This window comes from Podarcis melisellensis (genome assembly GCF_964234715.1).
Source record: "Podarcis melisellensis genome assembly, chromosome: 14".
Lineage (NCBI taxonomy): Eukaryota > Metazoa > Chordata > Lepidosauria > Squamata > Lacertidae > Podarcis > Podarcis melisellensis.
The window spans coordinates 25180621-25201140 of record NC_138546.1 but is presented as its reverse complement, the minus strand read 5'-3'; the positions used below and the strand labels follow the sequence as shown (position 1 = coordinate 25201140).

General features: G+C 56.2%; 1 protein-coding gene across 1 annotated transcript; it reads right to left on the bottom strand.

The window, feature by feature from the left end:
- Window positions 1–40: 40 nt before the first annotated feature.
- FURIN (furin, paired basic amino acid cleaving enzyme) lies at window positions 41–19078 on the bottom strand. The gene is made up of 16 exons (XM_081888129.1): window positions 18681–19078; window positions 14813–15147; window positions 10529–10627; window positions 9432–9527; window positions 7630–7758; window positions 7066–7142; window positions 6612–6700; window positions 5742–5914; window positions 5401–5613; window positions 5202–5302; window positions 4977–5080; window positions 4756–4873; window positions 3774–3953; window positions 3563–3687; window positions 2524–2640; window positions 41–1715 (listed from the first exon to the last, which is right to left on the bottom strand). Exons 2-16 carry the CDS (start codon window positions 14990–14992, stop codon window positions 1171–1173), a joined length of 2346 nt encoding a protein of 781 aa, XP_081744255.1. The 5' UTR covers window positions 14993–15147; window positions 18681–19078; the 3' UTR covers window positions 41–1170.
- Between the last annotated feature and the right edge of the window lie 1442 nt (window positions 19079–20520).

Genomic DNA, 20520 nt, shown 5'->3' with positions numbered 1-20520 from the left:
ACAAAAGCTCTGTCTAGAGAACACAGCAGGACACAGCAAGTTTGCATAGTTCCAACATTTAATAAACTTTAATCTCTCTAGCGTTATATCCACATCCATTAAATTAAAAAAACAAAACAACTGGCCACAGGAATTGGCTCCTTGTTTAAATTACAAGAAATTATTTGTGCACCAAAAAAGTTATGATAGAAAACGAGTCCTGGGCAGCCCGTTCTTTCCCCTGCCCACAACTGCACAGCCTCCACCTCCGCCAGCAGCAGAGAGCAGGGAACAGACCCGGAGGGAGAGAGGCAGGCGAGGCGGGCAGTGCAACCCCAGGACCAGCAACAGATTGTCATCAAGGAGGAAGAAGAAGAAGAGGAGGAGGGGGAACAAGGCACATGAGGAAAGATGGAAGCTCCAGTGACTTTGGGCAGATCCAGGGAGGGGCTGGGCACAGCTCAGTGGTCAAGCAGCAGCCGCCGCCCCCAGGCCCCCTCCCCGTGGCCCCAGAGGAATTCCTGCTCCGGCAGGGGGGGAGGGCGGAGCCGCCTGCCTTGGGTTGAAGAGACGCACCCATGGCATCAATCGTCCATCTCAGCCCCAACTGTCACGGGTGGGGGCAGGGGAAGGGGAGGAGGAGGAGCCCAGCTCACCTCCCAGTCTACCAAGGCATGGGTAGGCAGGTGGCCGGCTGCACAAGGAAGAGGCCCCAAACGGTGGCACAAGCTCCGCGGATCAGTGGGAAGGGCACGGAACGGAGCAGGAGAGGAGGAGTCAGGCTCTTATTGCTGCTGGCAGGGCAGAAAGAAGGCGACGGAGCTGGGGGCCTGTGCCACTTTAACCCCCCCTCCGCCCCGCATTGGACGGGGCACTCTCAGCCATGCCCCTGCCTGGAGACAAAGGCTTGAGGGGGCTTTTCCTGCCCCTCCCCAAGAAGCGAGGAAGGCAGCCCCGTGCAGATGCCCCTCCAACCACAGCAGAGGCAGGCAGAGAAACTGGTTCAGTCTTTTAAAAAATCACTTTGGCGAGTTAAAACCAGTGCCTAGGGTGCCTGGGCGCCTTGTCCTCCAGCAGTATCCTGGCCCACACGCAGAGTGCCTCTGTCCAAGGTCCCCACCCAGCCATGGGGGGGTGAGAGAGCCTCTGGCCCCTGGTCCTGCCCCTGATGCGCCGGGGGCTGCAGGCTCATCAAAGGGTGCTTTGGTCTCTGATGAAGGCAGTCCTCTCGCCATCCTCCTCTTCCTCAGGCCCCTCCTGCCAGGCGTCCGAAGGCAGCCCCTTGTAGGCGATGATGCCTCCGCTCTCCAGCGAATACACCTTGACCCCGCGCAGGCACAGCCCGGAGCGCAGCTGCAGCACCAGGAAGACCAGGACGAAGACCAGGACGATGAAGGCACAGCTCAGGATGGCCACCACCACGGGCAAGCGGGAGGGGCCGCCGGCAACCTGCACGCCCTCCCTGAGGAGGGTGGGTGAGGCCCGGCTGCTCTGGGTCTGGTGGGAGCACGTCTGCTCCTGGCTGTTGTAGTGGGCATGGGCCGGGCAGGACAGACACTGGGTGGCTTCCGGGCCCAAGCAGGTGGCGCAGGACGGGTGGCAGGGCACGCAGAGGCGGGAGCTCAGCTGGGGCTCCAGGATGTTCTCCAGAGGGGGGGCCACAGTGCCCGGCGCAAAGGCAGGGGGGCACGTTTTGAGGCAGCTCTTCTGGTGGAGGTAGAAGCCCTCTTCGCACACTGCAAGAGGAGAGGGGGCAAGAGAAGTGGTCAGGCCTCCAAGCTCTGGAAGAAAAGGCATTCAGGCAGCGCCAAGGAGCAAGGTCCGCCCCTTATGTGTGGTGGAGAGAGGGTGTGGGGTCTCCTATCCACACTGCCCCCTCTGTGGGGGCCCCCTTTGCCCAGGGACATGGGCAGAAGATGGCATGGTTCCCATTTGCACCAAACACATTGGACAGTTTATGAAAGCTGCCCTCTGTACCCCAATCACTCAGAGCAGTGCCTAGTGGGAGGAACCCTGGTGGCAACCGCAGAGGGCCTTCTCGATAGTGGCGCCCTCCCTGTGGAATGCCTTCCTTCAGATGACAAGGAGATAAATAATTACACAAATTTCAGAAGACACCTGAAGGCAGCCCTATATCGGGAGGTTTTTAACACTTGATGTTTTATGTTTTTAGATATGCTGTGAGCGATGCAGAGTGGCTGGGGAAACCCAGCCAGATGGGCGGGGTATAAATAATAAAAATAAAATAATTGTTGTTGTTATTGTTGTTGTAGTTGTTATTCACAGCAGGGCTCCAGCATAGGCTTTTTGAGTGGAGCAGGTTTGGGAGCCAGTGGAGGTCTAGTGGTTGGACTATGCCCTAAGAGACCGGGGCTCAAATCCCTGCTCAGCTGTGAAGTTCCCTGGGTGACCTTGGGTCATTCACTGTCTCTCGACCTCACAGGGTTGTTGTTGGAAGGGAAAGACTGTGGCGCCACCTTGAGCTCCTTGGAGAAACTGGTAGGATATGGATGCAATGAAACAAATAACTACAACAAAACTTACCCACGCAGGCCTGGCTGCTGGTCAGGGTCTTGCAGCCGCTGCTCTCAAACTGGTTGGAGAGGCTGGGGGGGTCTGTGGCCGTCCCGTACAGAACCAGCGTGAACTTGGTGAGGGTGCCTGCAGGTGGAAGGGCAGGAAGGTGTGAGGAGGAGGCAGAGCCACCCAACCTGCCCTCCTCCCACACCAGAGCCCTTCCCTGTCAGTCAAGGAGTTGTGCCTGGCACCCTCTGCTGCGCAACAGCCCCCAAGAAGGGCCTAACGCTGAGGAGCACTAGTTCCCAAACTGAGTGGTGGGATTACAGGGGGAGGGGGGCACTAAGAGGCAAGGGGGTGACTTTCAGACTCTGAAAAGCTGGTATTGCTGGATCAAGGTCATCTGTTTTGTGGAATTAAATTGAATAGTTTTAATCGGATTTTGAATAAAGGTGAAATTAATTGTTTTGGATGTTATTGTGTTAAGATCTACCATTAAGGGGGTGGTGCAAACTGCTATTCTGAGTAATGCTTTTTATAGGGGGCGGGACACTGGGAATCAGCTTATGGAACCAAGTTAGTGAACCGCTGCTGCTGAGGCCACAGGTGGGGAAGGGGGCCACATTCAGGAGCTCAGCACAGTATCCCCATCCCTCCCTCCTTCTGTCCAGCCAGCAGCCTCTTACTTAAACAGGCAGGGATGGCAGCTGGGGAAGCCCTCCCCCCGCATTTCTGGGGTTTCCGTCACAGGGAATTAAAACAGAGCAAGAGGGAATTAAACAGCTGTTGGGGTTGGGGGGCAGGGAGGGAGGGAGGGAATGCCCACAGCTGGGCCCAGTAAGCGGGGGGGGGGGAGGTCAGGCAGCGCTCCCGGGAGGGAGACCAAATTGCAGCTGATGTGACAAGGAGCAGAGGAAGCTGAGGGGGTGGAGAAATGACAGGTGGCTGTCACGGGGACTGGAGGGAATTGAGACAAGGGGCAGGGGGGCACTGGACGGTTGGAATATTTTTCTTGCCACAACAAGTGGGTCTGGGCGTAGAGAAGTAGGTGCCTCTCCCCCGTTACCAAAATTGTTGGCTTCACTGGTGTTCTCAATCTCCAGCACCCACTCGCCCGTGGGGTCCTCGTCCCACGAATGCGTCGTCATGAAGGCCCAGTCATTGAAGCCGTCAGCCGAATAGTCGTGGGGCCTGGGGAGAGGACAGAAGTGAGAGGCACTGGGGGGCAGAGGCAGCTTCCCAGAAGGGAGTGGGTCCAGGGAAGGCAGGGGGCTTACCGGGCAGCCAGCAAGGTGGAGCGGGTTCCCATGGGACTGACAAGGTGGATGGCTAGGTCTCCCCGGCGGTTGTAGGAGAGGGTGAGCCGGGCCTGGACGTGCTCCAGCTGCCCCACGTAGCTGGCCTTCCCCAGGCAGGCATCCACTTTCTGCCGCACCTCCAGGCGCTTCCCAATGTCCCTGCAGGAGGCAACAGGCACCCATGGTCAGGGCCGGAACAGGATGTGAAAGGAGCAAGAGCCCTGCCACTACCCTTCCCGCAGGAGCTGAGATCCCTAGCCTGGCCGGAGGAGGCTTTGCCAGCCAGCAGCAGCCTCAGAGGGCAGATTGTGCAAGGCAGAACTCTGGATAAAAAAAAGGATTGCAGTGGGCAGAAATGCTGGGGCTGGCCTGCTCTAGCAAGGACCACCAACCCAGCCTCAGCCCTGACCCACCCCCTGCACCCTCTGATCCCCTGAGGTCCAGCACCACAGGACCACAAGGTGTTGTCCACCAGCAGCAAAATATCCAGAATTAGCCTGAAAAGCAAACTCCAGCCCAGTCCTTGGCACTCAGCAGTGTTTGGAGGGAGGGCAAGAGATGGGAGCAGCCCCCGCTGCAGAAACACCCTGGAGAAAGGCAGCTCTGTCCTGTCCTTGAAAAGCCTCCTCTGTCTGGTTCATGTGGACGGACGGACACTCCCTCCCTCTCTCTCTCCAGCCGCTTCAAGCCAGTTCCAGTCCATGCCAAGGGAAGCTGCAGTCACCTCTCCTTCCCCGATCTCTAGGCCACTGCCCGTTTCAGATCAGATGCTCCTTAGGATTTCTACACATTGTGCGATGTTCAAACACAGATGATGCAATAGTCTAGTCCTCAAGGAGCCCGGTGCCCCAAGCTCGTTTCACCCTCAGTAACTGGTGCTCCCTCCTTCCACATACAGGATGGCCCTCAGGAGGGGCTGACCCCAAACCCACCCCCTCCCCGCTCCACTGTGGGGACGCACTTTGGCTCGGTGAGGATGTCCAGGACACACTTCCGCTGAGGCCCCACCGAAGTCCAGTTCCTGGCCAGAGTCACCATGGCGCCGGCATCCAGGAGTCCGTAGCCGTACGAGTGGCTGACTGCAAGCAGAGGGAGGAAGAAGGGTGTGAGAGAGGCTCAGGACCTGCCCCTGCAGCCTGCCACCACCCCAGAGTGGCATGTCCTTGGCAGGCGCCTGCTTACCTTTGCGTCCCACCCCGTTGGTGGCCCAGTCGTTGGTGTTAAGGTGGGCGGGCTTGGAGGTCTGCACAACCAGGTGCTGCATATCGCGCCAGGTCAGGTTCTTGCTGTGGAGAAGGAGCAGCCGTGTCTCACCGGAGAGGGCAAGGGTGCCAAAGCCCTCATCTCCATCAGGGACCAAAGCAGCACCCCCACAAGCCCTTCTCCCCTCCCTCCCAGCCCCCTTACTTTGCTTCCAGCGCCAGGGCAATGATCCCAGCCGCCAATGGGGCAGAGGCGGAGGTGCCCGTGTGGGACTCGGTGCACTTCTGCCTCAGGTCTGTAGTCACCTGGGGAGAAGGAGGAGGAGGTACAGGGTGATTGCCAGGTTGTGACCCAAAGCCTGCACCCAAACCCCAGCCCCCCGTCAGGCTCGATGGAGACTCACAATCTGCTTCTCGTTCTGGCTGCCGCTGCTGTAGGTGGTGGCAAGGGTGGAGGAGCAAGCCTCGCTGTACCAGGGCACGTTCCCGTACTGGGTGGTGCTGCTGATCGAGAGGGTGTAGATGCTGTTGGTGTAGCCGTCGCAGTTGCAGCTGTCGTGCTCGCGCCCGCCATTCCCAGAAGCCCAGACGAAGATGGAGCCCAGCCCGTTGCGGCCCTGGGGTGGGGTGGGGACCAAGTCAGGCAGAGGCAAGACTAGGGGTAGAGGTGGGAGGCCTGGCAGCAGCCCAATTTCACCCCAAGAGCCACCCTTCCTCCTCCCCTGGCTGCAGACCACAGGCTCACCTGGCTGACGCCCCGGTAGAAGGCCTCTTCAGCCAAGCGGGCCGGGCCGTCCACCGTCTTGCCGTCGTCCTCGGGGCCCCAACTGGCGCTGTAGATGTGGATGTGGTTGGGGTTGAGGCCCAGGGAGCGGGCCTCCACAGCATCCGTCACCTCTCCATCCAGCATGCGGACACCTAAGACGATGGTAAAGATGAACATCACTAATGGCACTGCTCTGGTCAGCCTTGGCAAGGCCCCACTTGGGGTCCTGTGCCCAGTTCTGGGCATCACAGTTTAAGGAGGGTATTGACAAGTTGGAAGAGGTGCTTAAGAGGGTGACCGAGATGATCAAGGGTCTGGAAGCCAAGCCTTATGGGGAACGGTGGAGTTAGGTATATTTCACCTGGAGAAGGGGTGATATGAGAGCCACCTTCAAATATCTGAAGGGCTGCCACATGGAGGATGGGGCAAGCTTATTCTGTGATGCTCCAGAGTGTAGGACCCAAACTAACGGATCCAAATGACAAGAAAGGAGACTATAAGAGCTGTTTGACAGGGGAACGACCTCCTGTTCCTTTAAAAGACATCTGAAGGCAGCCCCGTTTAGGGAAGTTTTTAATATCTAATGCTGTATTGTTTTTAACACTCATTTGGGAGCCGCCCAGAGTGGCTGGGAAAACTCAGCCAGATGGGTGGGGTATAAATAATAAATTATTACTATTATTATTATTATTATTATTATTATTGCTTTGCAGGAGGGTTGGACTAGATGACTCTTGAGGTCCCTTCCAACTCTACAATTTATTATTTTAAGCTCCCTCTGGGCAGCTAACCCAGTGTGAGAAGCTGGATGAGGAGCAGAGCCCAAGGCGGAGACGATGCCCTCCTCACCTCCGATCTTGGCGTTGTAAGCAACACCTACACCACAGATGCCATTGTTTGCCACGGCAGCTACTTCGCCTGCACACCGAGTACCATGCCTGTAAGAAGGAGAGAGGGGGGTCTGACTTGAGCTGGGTGGGGAGGGACTGGCGGCCATACATTAGAACGGGGAGAAAACAGGGAGCAGGGGACAAGCAAACCTGACCCAAACTTCTCTCCCTCTCAGTGCAGCTGAGCAACAGTCAACGTCCGAATGGGCAAAGGCAGGGAGGGGGACAGAGGGGGGAAGTGCAGCATTCCCAGGGGGTAGGAAGCTCCATCCACTTTTCCTTCTACACAGTGCCATTCCCAGCCCACGTGTCCCCAGCGACTGAGCTTCCAGGACTGAGCAGAACTGGTGTTCCTCTTTCCCTACCCAATATCTCCCATCCCTACCCAACCTCCCTCCGGAAAGGCTCCCCACCTGTTGTCATTCATTTGGGTGTAACGCGGCTGAGGGTCTGAATCCTGATCGTTCACATCAAAGCTGGCGGCAGGATCCTGAAGGAAGAAAGAATTACAGTATTGTAGAGTTGGGAGGGATCCAGGGGGATCCCTCTAGTCCAACCACCTGCGATGCAGGAATTGCAATGAAAGAGCCCAGCATCACCTCTTTCCCCGCTGGAATTGGCCTCCCCACAATCACGTTTTCTGCATCAGCAGTAAACTCCCAGTTCCAAAAGCTCCAGATGTGACCCCAAGAGTCCAGAAAGGACCACTGTTCCACGTGTGATGCAAAGCGGTGCTGTGAGTGGCCACAACCAGAGGCTGAATTTGCTTGGGCTCATTCCATCACAGGCAGGGCTTGATGGGGCTCAGGAGGACTCTGGGATTTTGTTACTGCTACAAAGCTTCCCTCAGCTTGCGTGCAAAAGTGGCCTCAGCTTGGGTGGGAGGGGGTTGTCTCAGGAAGACTCGCGGCCCCTTCTACCAGCCCTACAAAGCGGGCACGGCATGTGCCAATGGAGCCCGCTCACATCCCACTCACGTAGTTGGCCTCCAGATCCGGGTGGTTCTTCTCAATGCCGTCGTCCAAGATGGAGATCACGATGCCACGCCCCGTGTAGCCCTGCTGCCAGGCCTCCCGCACATTCAGGTCTCGCTGGTTCCCATTGGACTGGGGGGCAAAGGGAGAAAGGTGGGGGGAGCAGAAGGCCAGTCAGCACAGCCAGTAGGGCAACTCTAAAGGCTACAGAGTCATGTTTCGTCACACAGGGGGTGGGGTGGAGGAAACCATCTCTAACTAGACCCCAGATGCCTGGCTCATAGAATCATAGAACTGCAGAGTTGGAAAGGACTCCAAGGGTCATCTAGTCCAACCCCCTGCCATGCAGGAATTACAGCTAAGTCTTTAAGGAAGAATCTGTAGCTGAGCATTGGGGAATGCTGGCTGCTGCTCCCTTCACTACCCCCTCCCGTTTTCCTGGAAAGTGGCAGGATCAAGCCCCACATATTCATTGGGGCAGGAGAATGCCAGCTCCAGCCTCTTGACCCCACTATTCTATGCTAAGCAAAGAGGACTCTACAGTGGAGAGGAGGGATGGGGAGAATCTGCTCTGCAACAACACCTCCTTCAATGCCTAACAAGTCCCCAGTTTCGACCGTGCAAGACCCCCAGCTTTGGGGGAAAACCACTGGTACAATGAGAACGTGCTGGGAGAGAGCCTTCTCTGTGGTGGCCCCTAAAAGCTGTGGAACTCCCTCCACAAAGAGGTGCACCTGACACTTTCATTGCACAGCTTCTGGGGAATGTTGAAGACACACCTCTTTCCTCTGGCTTCTAACTCTTATGGTGGGAAGTTGTTTTAAATTATTTGTAATGCAGGCAACTCCCAATTTACGTGGGGATTATGTTCCGAGGCACTGCCCGTATCAGTGAAATCACATATACTTGAAACACCATTGGAAATGCCTGCAAACCCCCTCTAAACCAGTGTTTCCCACACTTGGATCTCCATCTGTTTTTGGACTACAACTCTCATCATCCCTAGCTAGCTAGGCCAGTGGTTAGGGATGATGGGAATTGTAGTCTGAAAAAACAGCTGGAGACCCAAGTTTGGGAAACACTGCTTTAAATCTATGGAAACCCTTGAAAAACCAGCACCACTTACCAGACCACCAAAGTCCACCACAATCACTCCCTCCAAACCTCCTTTCTCAAATTCAAACCCTCCATAGGCCTCAAAGGTCAGTGCAAAGGCTTGTGGGATTGCACTTGCAAAGGCTTGTGGGATTCCTGGGCACTCTTTCTGGGCTCTCTCAGGGCCCATTTTTGCTGTTTTAAAAGTCACTTCCAGGTTTGGTGCAATGCATGCATGTGCAGTCCTGCTGAACACAAGTAAATTGAGAGTTGCCTGTATTGTTTTTAATGCTATGACCTGCCCTGGGACCTTAGGGTGAAGAGCAAGAAATAAATAAATTAGCAACAACAACAGCAATGATGTTGCCCCATTCTTTAGGACAGGATCCGGATGGTGCCCCTTAGTGGCCTCTGGGACTTCCTGGCAGTCCAAGGGCTGGGGCAGATTCTGTTCCGGGGCGGTGGCAGCTCCTGTGAGCTCAGTCATGGAGGGGGCTTTGTTCCCAGGCTGCCACTAATCCTCCAGGCAGGGAGGGAGTGATTAACTCTGTGGGAGGGGATTAGCAGTCACATCAGGGCGCCCTTGCCCAACCACCATGTGGGTGGAAGGGCATGGCTGGCAGCAGCCCTGGGGAGGGCAGAATCCAGTGCCTGTTGCCTGGTGGCTTCTGCTTCCCTTCATCATCACGCCCCCCTCCCTTCCCACTTACCAGGTACCACTGCTGAGGGAACTTGGGGTCTGAGGGCTCCAGGAAGGTGTCCCGCTTTGTCCGGCGCTTGGACACCTGCTGCTCCAGCCAGTGCACCTGGGGAGGCAAAAAGTAGAAAAGGCACTGAAGGGCAGCCTCCCAAGTGCACCCCTGGGTGTGAGGAGCAACCAGGTCCCCATGGAGGTGGTTGGCGGGGGCACAGTTGCTGGCAAGAATGACAGGATGCTTTGAAAAAAGATCTTGGCACCCGCAGGAGTGAATCTCAGTTCAGCCACACACAAAGTGGACTCTCGAAGCCCACAACGCCCAGGAGGACCAGGGTCAGTCAGGCCAGGGACATCCTTGGCCAAATGTGGAGGGGACCCAGACCCATCCCTTCCCCTATTGCCACCCATAGGGAGACCAGAAGGACTCAGGCAGCCACCAAAATGCCTGGCAGGGTGGGCTCTACCCTCTCATCTCTTTCTTGGCCAACTGGCCCACCTAGCTCAGCGTCGTCTGCACTGACTGGCAGCAATGTAGTGCCATTGCAGTTATTGCAGTGTCAGGCTAGGATTCAGTTCACATCCCCAGGCATGAGGCTCACTGGCTGGCCTTGGGCCAGTTGCTGTATTGCCCAGCCTGCCTCCCAGGATTGTTGTAAAGGTGATGTGGCAGGAGACACCTTGGAGGAAGGGATGGGTAATGAAGAGCCAGAATTGCAGGGGAGGCGGTGGCCCAGACAGGCTGCTAATCCTCTGGGCTTTCTTCTGCAGCCCAAAATGGAACCAGGATATCAGGCCCATCTGGTTTAAAACCAGCCTGATTAGACACCCTCCACAGCCTATCCCAGAACCGGCCCCAGGCCATGTGCAGAGCACAAAAGTGCCCAGTCGAGGCAAGCTGGAGGCAGAAAACCCCTCTGCTCTCTCCACTGTGAGAGCTCAGCCAAAAGCCTCAAGCAGGAGCCAACCCCAGCTGTCTCCAGGAGAAGTGGGCGCCAAAGCCCTCCAGTGAATCAGGCCTGCATTGACCAGAACCAGGGCTTCTGTGCTCTGTAGCACCCCCATGGTGACTGCCTCTCACTTGCAACAGGTTCCCTGTTTCTGTGGACTCACCTGTGGCTCTCTGCCCAGATAGCTGTGGTGGGACCGGTGTGGGGAGAGGGAACGCTTGGCCACCCCTCGGTGATGAAAGTGGTAATAGTCTCCAACAATCTAGGGTGGGGGAGAAAGGAGGAATGAATGAGACAAAAAATCTCCCATGTGTTGGTCCAAGCAGGGCGGCCCGTGATAGCACAAGGCAGAGGTCCCATCCAGGGAAGGCTCCCCATGGGCCAGTATAGCCCCACATGCTGGCACCCAGTTACAGGGAGGGGAGGGAGGAGAGGCCAAATCCAGGAGCTCCTCTCCCCACCGCTCATCCCCATGAGGGCCACCAGCTGGCTCCTTCTCCTTCCCCACATGCTGCCTGCAGGGCCTGGCTAAGATGCTAAGAAGATTCTGATGTAAATCTCTAATCTTTAAACAAACCCCTCAAAAGAAGGGCAGGGCGAGAGCAGCAGCTCCTCAAGTGACCTCGTGGCGCTGGGCCCAAGTGGCAGAGAGGAGGAGGGAGGAAAAGGGCAGCTTGCTGGCCTCCTTAGAGATGGCACGGTGGGGGGGGGGAAGAGCTATGCCAAACAGACACTTGAGGGACCCCCACCTAAACCTTGCCAGCGACGGGCTCCTACTCCCTTCCAGCGTCCAGTGTGCAGCCTCCCAGGCGACAATTTCTGAATGTCCCCTCTCATTTCCCGCACCCACACTCTTAGCAGGGCACAGAGCACCACTGAAGGCAAAGGCAGGAGGATAGGGTATGCCGGCAGGTCAAAAGGGTTGCCCTCTGCGAAGAGGAAGCTCAAGGGAAGGAAGGAAGCAGGCATGGAGGTCCCACAGCAGTTGTAGTTGACCCCTCTTGCCCTATTCTCTTCTTGGTTGCAAGGCTCACAGAGGAAGTCCCTTTTAGCCTAGCCAACCTCACAAGGTTGCTGTGAGGATGAAAAGAGGGAACTCCACGACCACCGCTGAATTGTCTCTGCTTGGAGAAAGAGGGGTATAGGAGTATTTATCAGCGTCCACAGCCCAACAGCAGCCCCTGGCCCCAACAGACCCCTTCACCAGAGGCTCCTCCCAGGAGACTTTCAGCCTGTACATTCCAGGGGCTGAAGCCTCCACTCCTAACGCTCAACTGCAAAAAAAGGGGTCGTGCAATTCCCCCCTCCCCAGAAGACAGCTGAAGAGAATTGCAGGGCATTTTGCCATGGAAACAAGGGCTTAAGTGTAAGGGGACACCAGCTCCTGCCCCGAGAATTGGCACTGTGCCAGCGGTGGGGGCAATTCGCAGACAGAGCGTCACTGCCAGGCAGAGAGGAGAGGGAGTTGCCCCACCCTGGGGGCTCCAGCCTTAGCAAGGAGAGGCTCTTCTGGTCCCCCTGCCCCTTGCTGAATGCAGCACAAGCCCTCAACTGGGCAGCTGGGGCCGGCCCCAGGTCTTCAAGGAAGGGACTCCCCTCTTCCCAGATCCCTTTGCCTTCTTCCTGGGAGTGCCTCAGAACCCCGAGCTAGTTGTTGCCTGCCCCACGCCTGGCTGTGCACCAGGCCCTGGCTCCCTGCCCTATTTTCCCCAAAACAAACAGGATTCCCCTTCGCAGGGCCTCTTGCCTTGGCTGCTGCCCACAGGTGCCAGCACCACAAACCTGCTCAGCCTGCCCTAGGAAGGAGCCAGGAGCCACAACGGGCACTTAGGGGGTACAGCGGCACAGGCCAGGGCAGGAAGGAAGAAAGAAGCATGACCCACAGAGGACTGACACCCCACTCCTTAGCTCCAGTCCTGGACCTTAGGCTGTGCAGGACTGAGCCCTGGTCCATTCCAGTTGTGCCAGGGGCAAAACATTCCTCACAGATGAACAAAAGGAATTTCACTGAACAGCTTCTTTCCTGCCTCCAGAATCAAAGGCCCAGTGGCAGAGAGAGCCCACTTCTGCATAACTACCTCCTCCATGTGCCCCCTGCCCCAGGGGTCTTGGGTCTTCTGCAGAGTATTCTACCCCTCCACCCCAGCCCAACTGAGCCTGAGCCCCAGCCTGCTGCACAGCACCTCCCCTCACTAGGCTCTCAGGGTCTGACCAGGACTGGAAGGGCAGGATGCTCTGCAGAAGCTCAGCACCCGGAACGGAAGACTCTGTTGCCATGTCGTCCGCCAGCACCCACATCCGCCAGCACCTAGAACTCATGCATGGACATCCAATAAAGCTGACTGTTGGAATGTTCAAGACTGATAAAGTCATTCTTCACGAAATTTAACTATGGAACTCATAGCCACAAGATGCAGTGATGACCATCAACTTGGATGGCTTTAAAAAAGGATTGGGCAAATTCAAGGATGAGAGGGAAATCAATGACTACTAGCAGGATGGCTATGCTCTGCCTCCACAGTTGGAAACCACAGGAGGAGAGAGTTGCCCATGTGCTCAGGTCCTGCTTGCAAGTTTCCCAGAAGGGGCACCTGATTGCAGGATGTTCACTGTTCACTGCGAGAACAGAAAACTGAAATAGATGGGCCCCATTTGGCTAGATCCAGCAGGTTCTTCTTACGTTCTTAGCTCCAAAGAAACAGCTTGTTTTGTCCCCCGAAGATGCTCTAGCAGGCCAAGCCCCTGTCCTGCCCCCCAACCAAGCTTTACTCTGGAGTCAGGGCTCATCAAGACTGTGCCATGTTTTCTAGGCACAGGTCCACACTTTCTAGGTCCATGTGGTTTTTTGAGTGTGTTTCACCACTTCCCCTGGGAAAACACACAGTTTACTGTTGAATTGGAACAAATGGTAATCAGTTTTTCCACGGATTCCCTTTTGCTCCAATTCAGCGGTTTTTCCAAGGGTAGCGGCAACACATATATTGTATATAAAATCACTTGGACACGGACCTAGAAAGTGCAGGCCTGTGGCAGGAAAGTGTGGTGCAGAAGGAAGTCTGGGTGAGCCCTAAAGCAGCTGGTGAGCTCAGCAAGTGAAGAAGCCTCTGAGCCTCCCTCTAAGGCAGCCATATGAACAGAAGAGGAAGTGGGAATGGGGTGCTGCACCTCCCTGTCAACATGTCAAGTGCTTTCAACAGAGCCAGCCGCAAAAGAGCTGGACTCATCTCCCCCTGGAGCAAGAGATCCAATCCATCCCGAGTGCCAGTCCCACCCTGCAGTCAGCCCTGCCTTAGGTGGGCTTCAGTGAAGCTCATCAGCCCCGTTCAATCTCATATGCTTTGTCAATGCTGGTCAATGCCACGTCTTCCCACTCCAGTCAAGGGTGAAATGATTCAAGAGTTGCAGGGCAGGAAACAGCGTGGCATGAAATCCCACCGGATGAGAACAAGGGGTGGCCTCAAGGTAGGCAAACACCCCCAGGGCACACAGTGTCCGATCCCACATGCAGGTGAAGTACAAACAGCCTCAGGGGGCAGGCTGTGCTTTTGACCTTTCCAAATCTGCCCAGAAGATGATGCAACTGGCAACTCCATGTCTGATGCCAAGCAAAGCTTGCATTAGTCGTGCGTCAACATAGGGCAGCTGGGCCCACCATCACCTCCAAGATACGAGGCTCCTGGGGCAAAGCGAGCCAACCAGCCACCCGCAAAAAGTCACTTTTCAAGAGGCAGCAACAAATGCCCTTTTGTAAGGCGCACAAACGTCACCTTTCCACCTGTAGGGAGTTTAACTGAAGCACATTCAACTAGAAAGGACAAGGAAAAAGGTAGAGCAGCCTGCTGCCACTGGAACCACATTCCACCTTCAGCACATCAAGCAACACCTCCCACCCACCACAGCCAGCCCCACTGCAGAGCACATGAAAATATTCTGCCAAAGGCCTACAAAAAACTCAATGCAACTCCTGAAAGCAAATTGAACTATAGGTTGTAGGAGAAGGAAAACCAGTCATATGACACCATAGTCACTGGCCAATCCCACCTGGGCAAACATTGGTTCCTCATCCCAATCTCAGCTAGCTCTGAACACCCAACAGACTTTCCCAGGTGGAGTTTCCAGCTCGCCCACCACAGCCAAGCACCCTGCCTCTATTGTTAGCACCTCTCAGTGCCTCCATGCATGGAAAGGAGCCCCTCCCCCAGACCCCTGCAATGAGGAGAGCAGCAGATCTGCCTCAAACCCAGCAAGGCTCTTAGCTTCAGCATTTGTTTCATGGCTTAAATATCTCCCTTCTAAAGGCAGGAGCACCACACCTGGCCTTCTTCTTTACTCCTTCCAAGCCTTCTTTACTCCTTCAAGGGCTGCTCCCTCCCTCCCTTAGCCCATTTCAGCTTCCCTTCAGGTCTGGGGTTGCATTAGCTCCAGGGAGGCTGCAGGCATCACTCACCGGGCCCAAGTTGAGGAATCCATGCTTCTTGGCCAGCCGCTCCGCTTCCTGTGGCCCAGCAGGGACTAGAACGGCCCAGGTGTTGGTGTAGACGTGCTGGCCAAGCACTTCACTGGCCAGGAGAGCTAGGGCCCCAATCAGAGTCCACAACAACAGCAGCCAGGGTGGCTTCAGATCCATGAAAGCCGGGAAAGGGGGGAGCCCAGGGAGCACCTCAAAGCAGGCCCTCACTCTGCCGCCCAGCAAGGCCCCAGTCAGTCCGAGGCAGCATCAGGGCTAGCGGTCAGGAGAGGGAGAGCAGGAGGCAAACCTCGAGGGTGTCACCTGTGCAGCACCTGGGGAGAGAAAAGGAGAGATTCAGATCCTGGACAGAGACTAGCAAAAGGCCAGGATGATGAGGAGGAGCCACACACAGACCTGCTCATGGGCACCTCAGCACAGGCTTGATGTCCCACACCCCAGAATGCAGAGAAGTGTGGCAAGTAAGCTGTTCCTGCACCCAGCATGCTGAGATCACTTCCCAGAGCTCTTTGCCCCCCAATGACCATCAGGAGCCTCGTCCTCCTCCCCTCCCTTAACCCTCCCCAGGACAAGGGCCCTGCTCCCAAGAGCTGAAGAGGCTGCTTGTTCAGGAGGGGCGGGGAACGTCCAGGGCTCTTTTGGCCAAACAGGCCCTCATCCACTTGGGTGGCCTAGCAGGGCTGAAAACTCCAGTGGGAGGCTCCTGGGCCAGGCTGGCCCCGGGGGCAAACTGACAAAAAGAGCTCCCCTGCCTACTTCACAGGCCTTGAGCGAAGAGAGAGGCTGGGCTGCAGCTGAACTACCTGGGAGTGACCCAAGGAAGCCACGCTTGGCTCAAAAGACATTTTAGGGAAAGTTTCAAGGCCGGGTTCTTGAGCAGCCAAGAAGGGATCAGCCCCCCACACCCATTGCTGAGGCAGCTTAACCCTCCTCTAATCAGAGGCTCTAGAATTCTATGAGGGGGCGAAGAATGTGCAATTGGACTTTGGCAAACTGTATTTGCATATGGTTATCGGCAACTGTGAACTGTCCTGGGATGATTATTTTTAATTGAAGGGGTATAAAATATCTTAAGCAGATACTTGCAGAATGTGGAAATTTGCAGTTCCACATTTCCCACACTTCTTTGGAAAGCTACTGGGAAGGCAGAGGTGGGGCTTATGGAGACACAAGATAAACAGAGGTCAACAAGTTTGCAGAGATGGGCAGGCACCAACAAGGCCCACAAATTACTTCCTCAGAATCCCTCCTGCAACACTTGGGGAAACTCAAAGCTCTATCTAGCCCTGGGCTGTCACCCAGTTCCACCTCCCTATGCTGCTCTGTCAACCTTCTGCACCAAGGCAGGCAGAATGCAAATTGCTCCACTCACCTCCCAGGGACACAGAAAGCAGGGGAATATCAAAAAGGCACACTTGATAGAGGGTAGGTGGGCGGAAGAACAAGAAGAACCTGGGACTCAGGACCACTGTGAGGCCAGCCATGCGGCAGACAAAGACTACAAAGCACTCCATTGTTGGCTTAGCAATAAGGAACTTAGACTTTGGAACAGAACCTGAAGGATCATTTGCTCTCTGCAAGGCCAGAGTCTCCTCTCTTCCATGTCACCCAAACCCTCATGCCAACAATACATGACCAGGAGTGACCCAAGGTGGGACGGATCAGAGGTGAGCTTCTGTACTACCAGTTATGAAGCTGCTGCTGCCGCTGCCACCACCAGAGTCAAGCCTTTGGTCCGCCTAGCTCAATATGGCTTCCTCCAATGGGCAGGGTCTCAGGCATAGAGGACGGTCTTTCCCAACAGCACTGGCCACCTGCTCCTGCTCTTTGGAGATGCTGCTGGGAACTGAACCCAGGAGATTCTGCAGGCACAGCAGCTGGTCTGCCCCTGAAGGAGAATCCAGTCCCCTGAGATCACGGTCTCAAGCAGGCTTGGCCGCTCCCCGCAGATGGCACCCAGTTCCTAACACATACACCCTGTGCCATCAGATGTGCTCCTGGGTCCTTTTATGACCTGGCCTTTCTAGGTCGGTCTGTGGCCAGGGCCGCTCTGCCACTTCTAAAATCCTGACAATAACACTTGTTCATTGAGACAATGCTGCAAAACGAGGGGCCCTCAAGACACTGCTAAACAACTCCCATATGGCTAAGAGGAGGGACACAGATGTTGCCCTGCATGCCTCGCTCTATGGGAACAAGCTTATTCCTTTGAGGGGCCCAGAGGGATAGGGGAACAGAAGCAGCTCCTGTGGTTCAATGCCAGGAAGTTTTGAAATGCCATAAAGAGGAGAGGGAGTGGCAGCTGCATGCCAGACCAGGCAGGAGGAGATGGAAGAGTCTGTCTGAATGGAAAACCAGAGGAGTTTCCATCCCCAGGCAACAGAAGAGTGTCTTTTACAGCAGGAAGGGAAGTGAGTTAACCCTTAGAGGTATGCAAACCCAAACTCATGACACACCACAAAAGCCTCATCTTCTTTGGCGATCACTTGTAGCCGAGTAAAATTGTCTTCCATGAAAACGGTCTTAACAAGAAGTCTGTAAGTGACTGTGGAGGCCAAAGCCTCATACCATGACCCAGAGAGAAAGTGGCTTAGGGACTTTCATCCTGTGACCTCTTTGGGCACAGCAACAAACTGGGCAGAAGACCAGAGGCCCAACAACCACGCTGTGTCCACAGGCAGCTGAAGAAAGAGCACTGGGGTGGGAGAACGGTTGACATCTTCCCTTCAGAGCCAGTTGGAGAGCTTCTCCAGGCAGACTCAGGTACACCTGGCTAAATCCCTCCCACTCCGCCTCAGCCTCCAGCACACTCAGATTCCCCTGAAGACACAGACCCACACACACCAGCTTGCCCCTGGAACATCAGCTGAGCCTTCTAGCCCCAGGGAGACTGCAAGCAGGCAGAATCCAGGCGCTCTTGCGACAACACACCTACAGAGGGAAGGGCTGGGGAAAAGAGCACCCAGAAGTGACGAGGACTATGACAGCATCGACTCATTTCCTTAGAAGCGGGAGGACAGTGCAGCTGGACAGAAAGCAGTCAGCCTCGCCAGCTCAGCCGGCAGCTGCCATCCCCACCTTCCCGGTGGAAGCTAAGCGGTGGCCTTGTATCCCTCCCTCCCACCCTAGGACAACTCCAGAGTAGCCAGGTCCCCCGTATGGTACCCCAAGATATTGGCAACCCACTTCTCTCTGCTTATTAAATGGGGGTCCAATCCGTGGGACCCTTCTCCCGTTTCATAGGGGGTGGGGAAGTGGTCCGGGGGAACTTTCTCGGGGCAGCCGGGCCGTCGCTTCCGTCGGGAAGGCCACGTCCACGCCGACTTCTGCCTGGCCCCCCAGCGCAGCGCAGCTGGCCGCCCAGGCTCGTCTGGCAGGCAGGGTGACTCACGCCTCCCCTCGCCGCGGTTAAAGACGGAAAGCCGGAGGAGCCGGCGAGGGAGGAAAACAAGCCACGCCAAAGAGGGGAGGTTGCCCTTGGGGGTTCCTGCCGCCGACAGGCCCGGCTGAAGACGGCCTCGGGAATGTGCCATGCCTCGAGGGGGCATTGCTCGGGGAGGCCGGCAAGGGCCAAGCGCCACCTGCGCCGCCTCCCGGGGACCTCAGACTACTCGGCTTCAAGCGTCACGGCCGCGCCGTCGGGAAAGACCTGGCCGAGCCCTTCTCCAGTCAGGGCCGTCGGGGAAGCTTCCCTCGGGAAGGGCCCAGGCGGGTCGAGCGAGAAAAACCCCGTCCCGTCGCCTCCAGGGGGACGGGCAGCAGCAGCAACAGGGCGGACGAACCGACTGCTAGATAGCTCGCTTCCCCCACCCCAGGCCCCTGCCCGAAACACCGGCCGCTGCCTTACCGGGCCGCCGGCTGCTCCTTTCTTCCGAAGGACTCCTGCGTCTGGCAGCGCCCGCCCGCCCCGTCTGGACCCTTTATGGGCGGCGGCAGGAGCAGCGTCACCTAGACGGGAGGGAAGGACCGGGAAGCCCAGCCCGGAGGAGCCCCCGCCCCGCGGGCAGCAGCAGGAGGCGGAGGCGCAGCGCTTGTTTACTCCCAGGAACCGCCGGACGGACCGGAGAGGGGGCGGCCCTCCACGGCTCCTCCTCCCGACGAGGGGCACCGAGAGCGCAGGCGAAAAGGCAGGCAGGGAAGCGGGCGGGCGCCCCCGGATGCCGTCACTCCCGACTGCAGCAGCGAGCAGGAGAGGCGGGCCTTCTTTGGGCCCCCTGCCCGCTTGCCCGAAAGGAGGAAGCGCCCCCCGGGCGGGCGGGCGGGCGAGCCGAGAACAGGAACCTGGAAGCGCCTGTGGGCCGCCCCATCTGCCAGCAGCCACGGCGATTCCAAGGCCGGCCCTTCGCCTGTGCCAAGGCTGCGGCTCTTCGCCTGGCTTGGCTGGCCTGGCCTGACCGCGGCTCCCGAGCTTGGCCCGAGCGCTTCCCGTGCATGAAGCGAGTGAGCGGTCCTCTCCGGAGCGCTGAGCAGCTGGCCTCCCGAGCAGGTCACCGGAATCTTGCGCAGCAGCAGCAGCGCCGGCCTCGGCCGCCGATTTTGTGTGCCCTGCGAGGGCATCTATTTGTTACTTTTATGCTTTGACTGCCAGGGAGGGGACGAAGTGCTTGTGCCAAAACAGCTTGGCTGCCCTGGGCTCACTTATCCCCCCAGAACGTCAGACGAGCCCTGCTGTGTCAGATCAGACCCGCATCTAGCCCAGCAATTGAACCTTCTTTCCTCTCCCTCCCTTGGCAGGTAGCTGCCCGTTCCTTCCCCATCCGGTCCCCTGTGGTTCGTCTTCCTTCAACCAGAAATCAGACGGGTGGGACGGGGAAGCTCAATTGCACTTCTCATGGCTCCACCTTTTTGTTAACTTTCAGACCTCCGTGGGTTTTCTAGTTTGTAGTGGCAACAGTTAATTTGTGCCTAGTCGGCACTTCTAGAGGTGCCAGCACGAGGGAGCCCCCCTTGTTATGGCCGCCCCCCACGGGCGGGTGAGCAGAGAGATGCTCCAGAGATGCTGGAGGGTGGCGGGCTCATCAGGCACCCCCTCACATACAGCGTCTGTGGCCTAAAATGTGATGTCCAGAAGCAAAACACAGAGTTCTAAGCGGAAAGTGGGACAGAGCAGAGAGCTGGTTTCTATTATTTTTTTAAAGATATTTATTAAAGTTTTCAAAAAATTATATAAAATAGAAAAAACAAAAAAACAGAAAAAGCAAAAAGACATACATACAAAACACATACAATCACAAGTATAATTTCAATCCCTTATATTCATAAAACTTACTTTCCCGACCTCCTCGTACCTCCCCTTTCTGTATTCCAATCTCTAATTAAATCAATTCAGCAAATCCTTCCCCTAATTTCTGCTTAATTTTTGATCTTTCTTTTCTTAATTACATAATCATTACAGCTAAAAACCCCTTAATTTCTAAATCAACATCGTTCTAGCATTCAATAATCTTACAGTGTTTCTTAAGATAGTCCTTAAATTTCTTCCAATCTTCTTCCGCCGTCTCTTTTCCCTGGTCTCGGATTCTGCCGCTCATTTCTGCCAGTCCCATATAGTCTATAACCTTCATCTGCCATTCTTCCATGGTGGGTAAATCTTCTGTCAGAGAGCTGGTTTCTACTGGGAGTCAGTGCTAGTCCTGTTGTGCTCAAAGGAAGGGGGCCAAAGGGTCCTAGCCCTTGCAAAGCTGGCA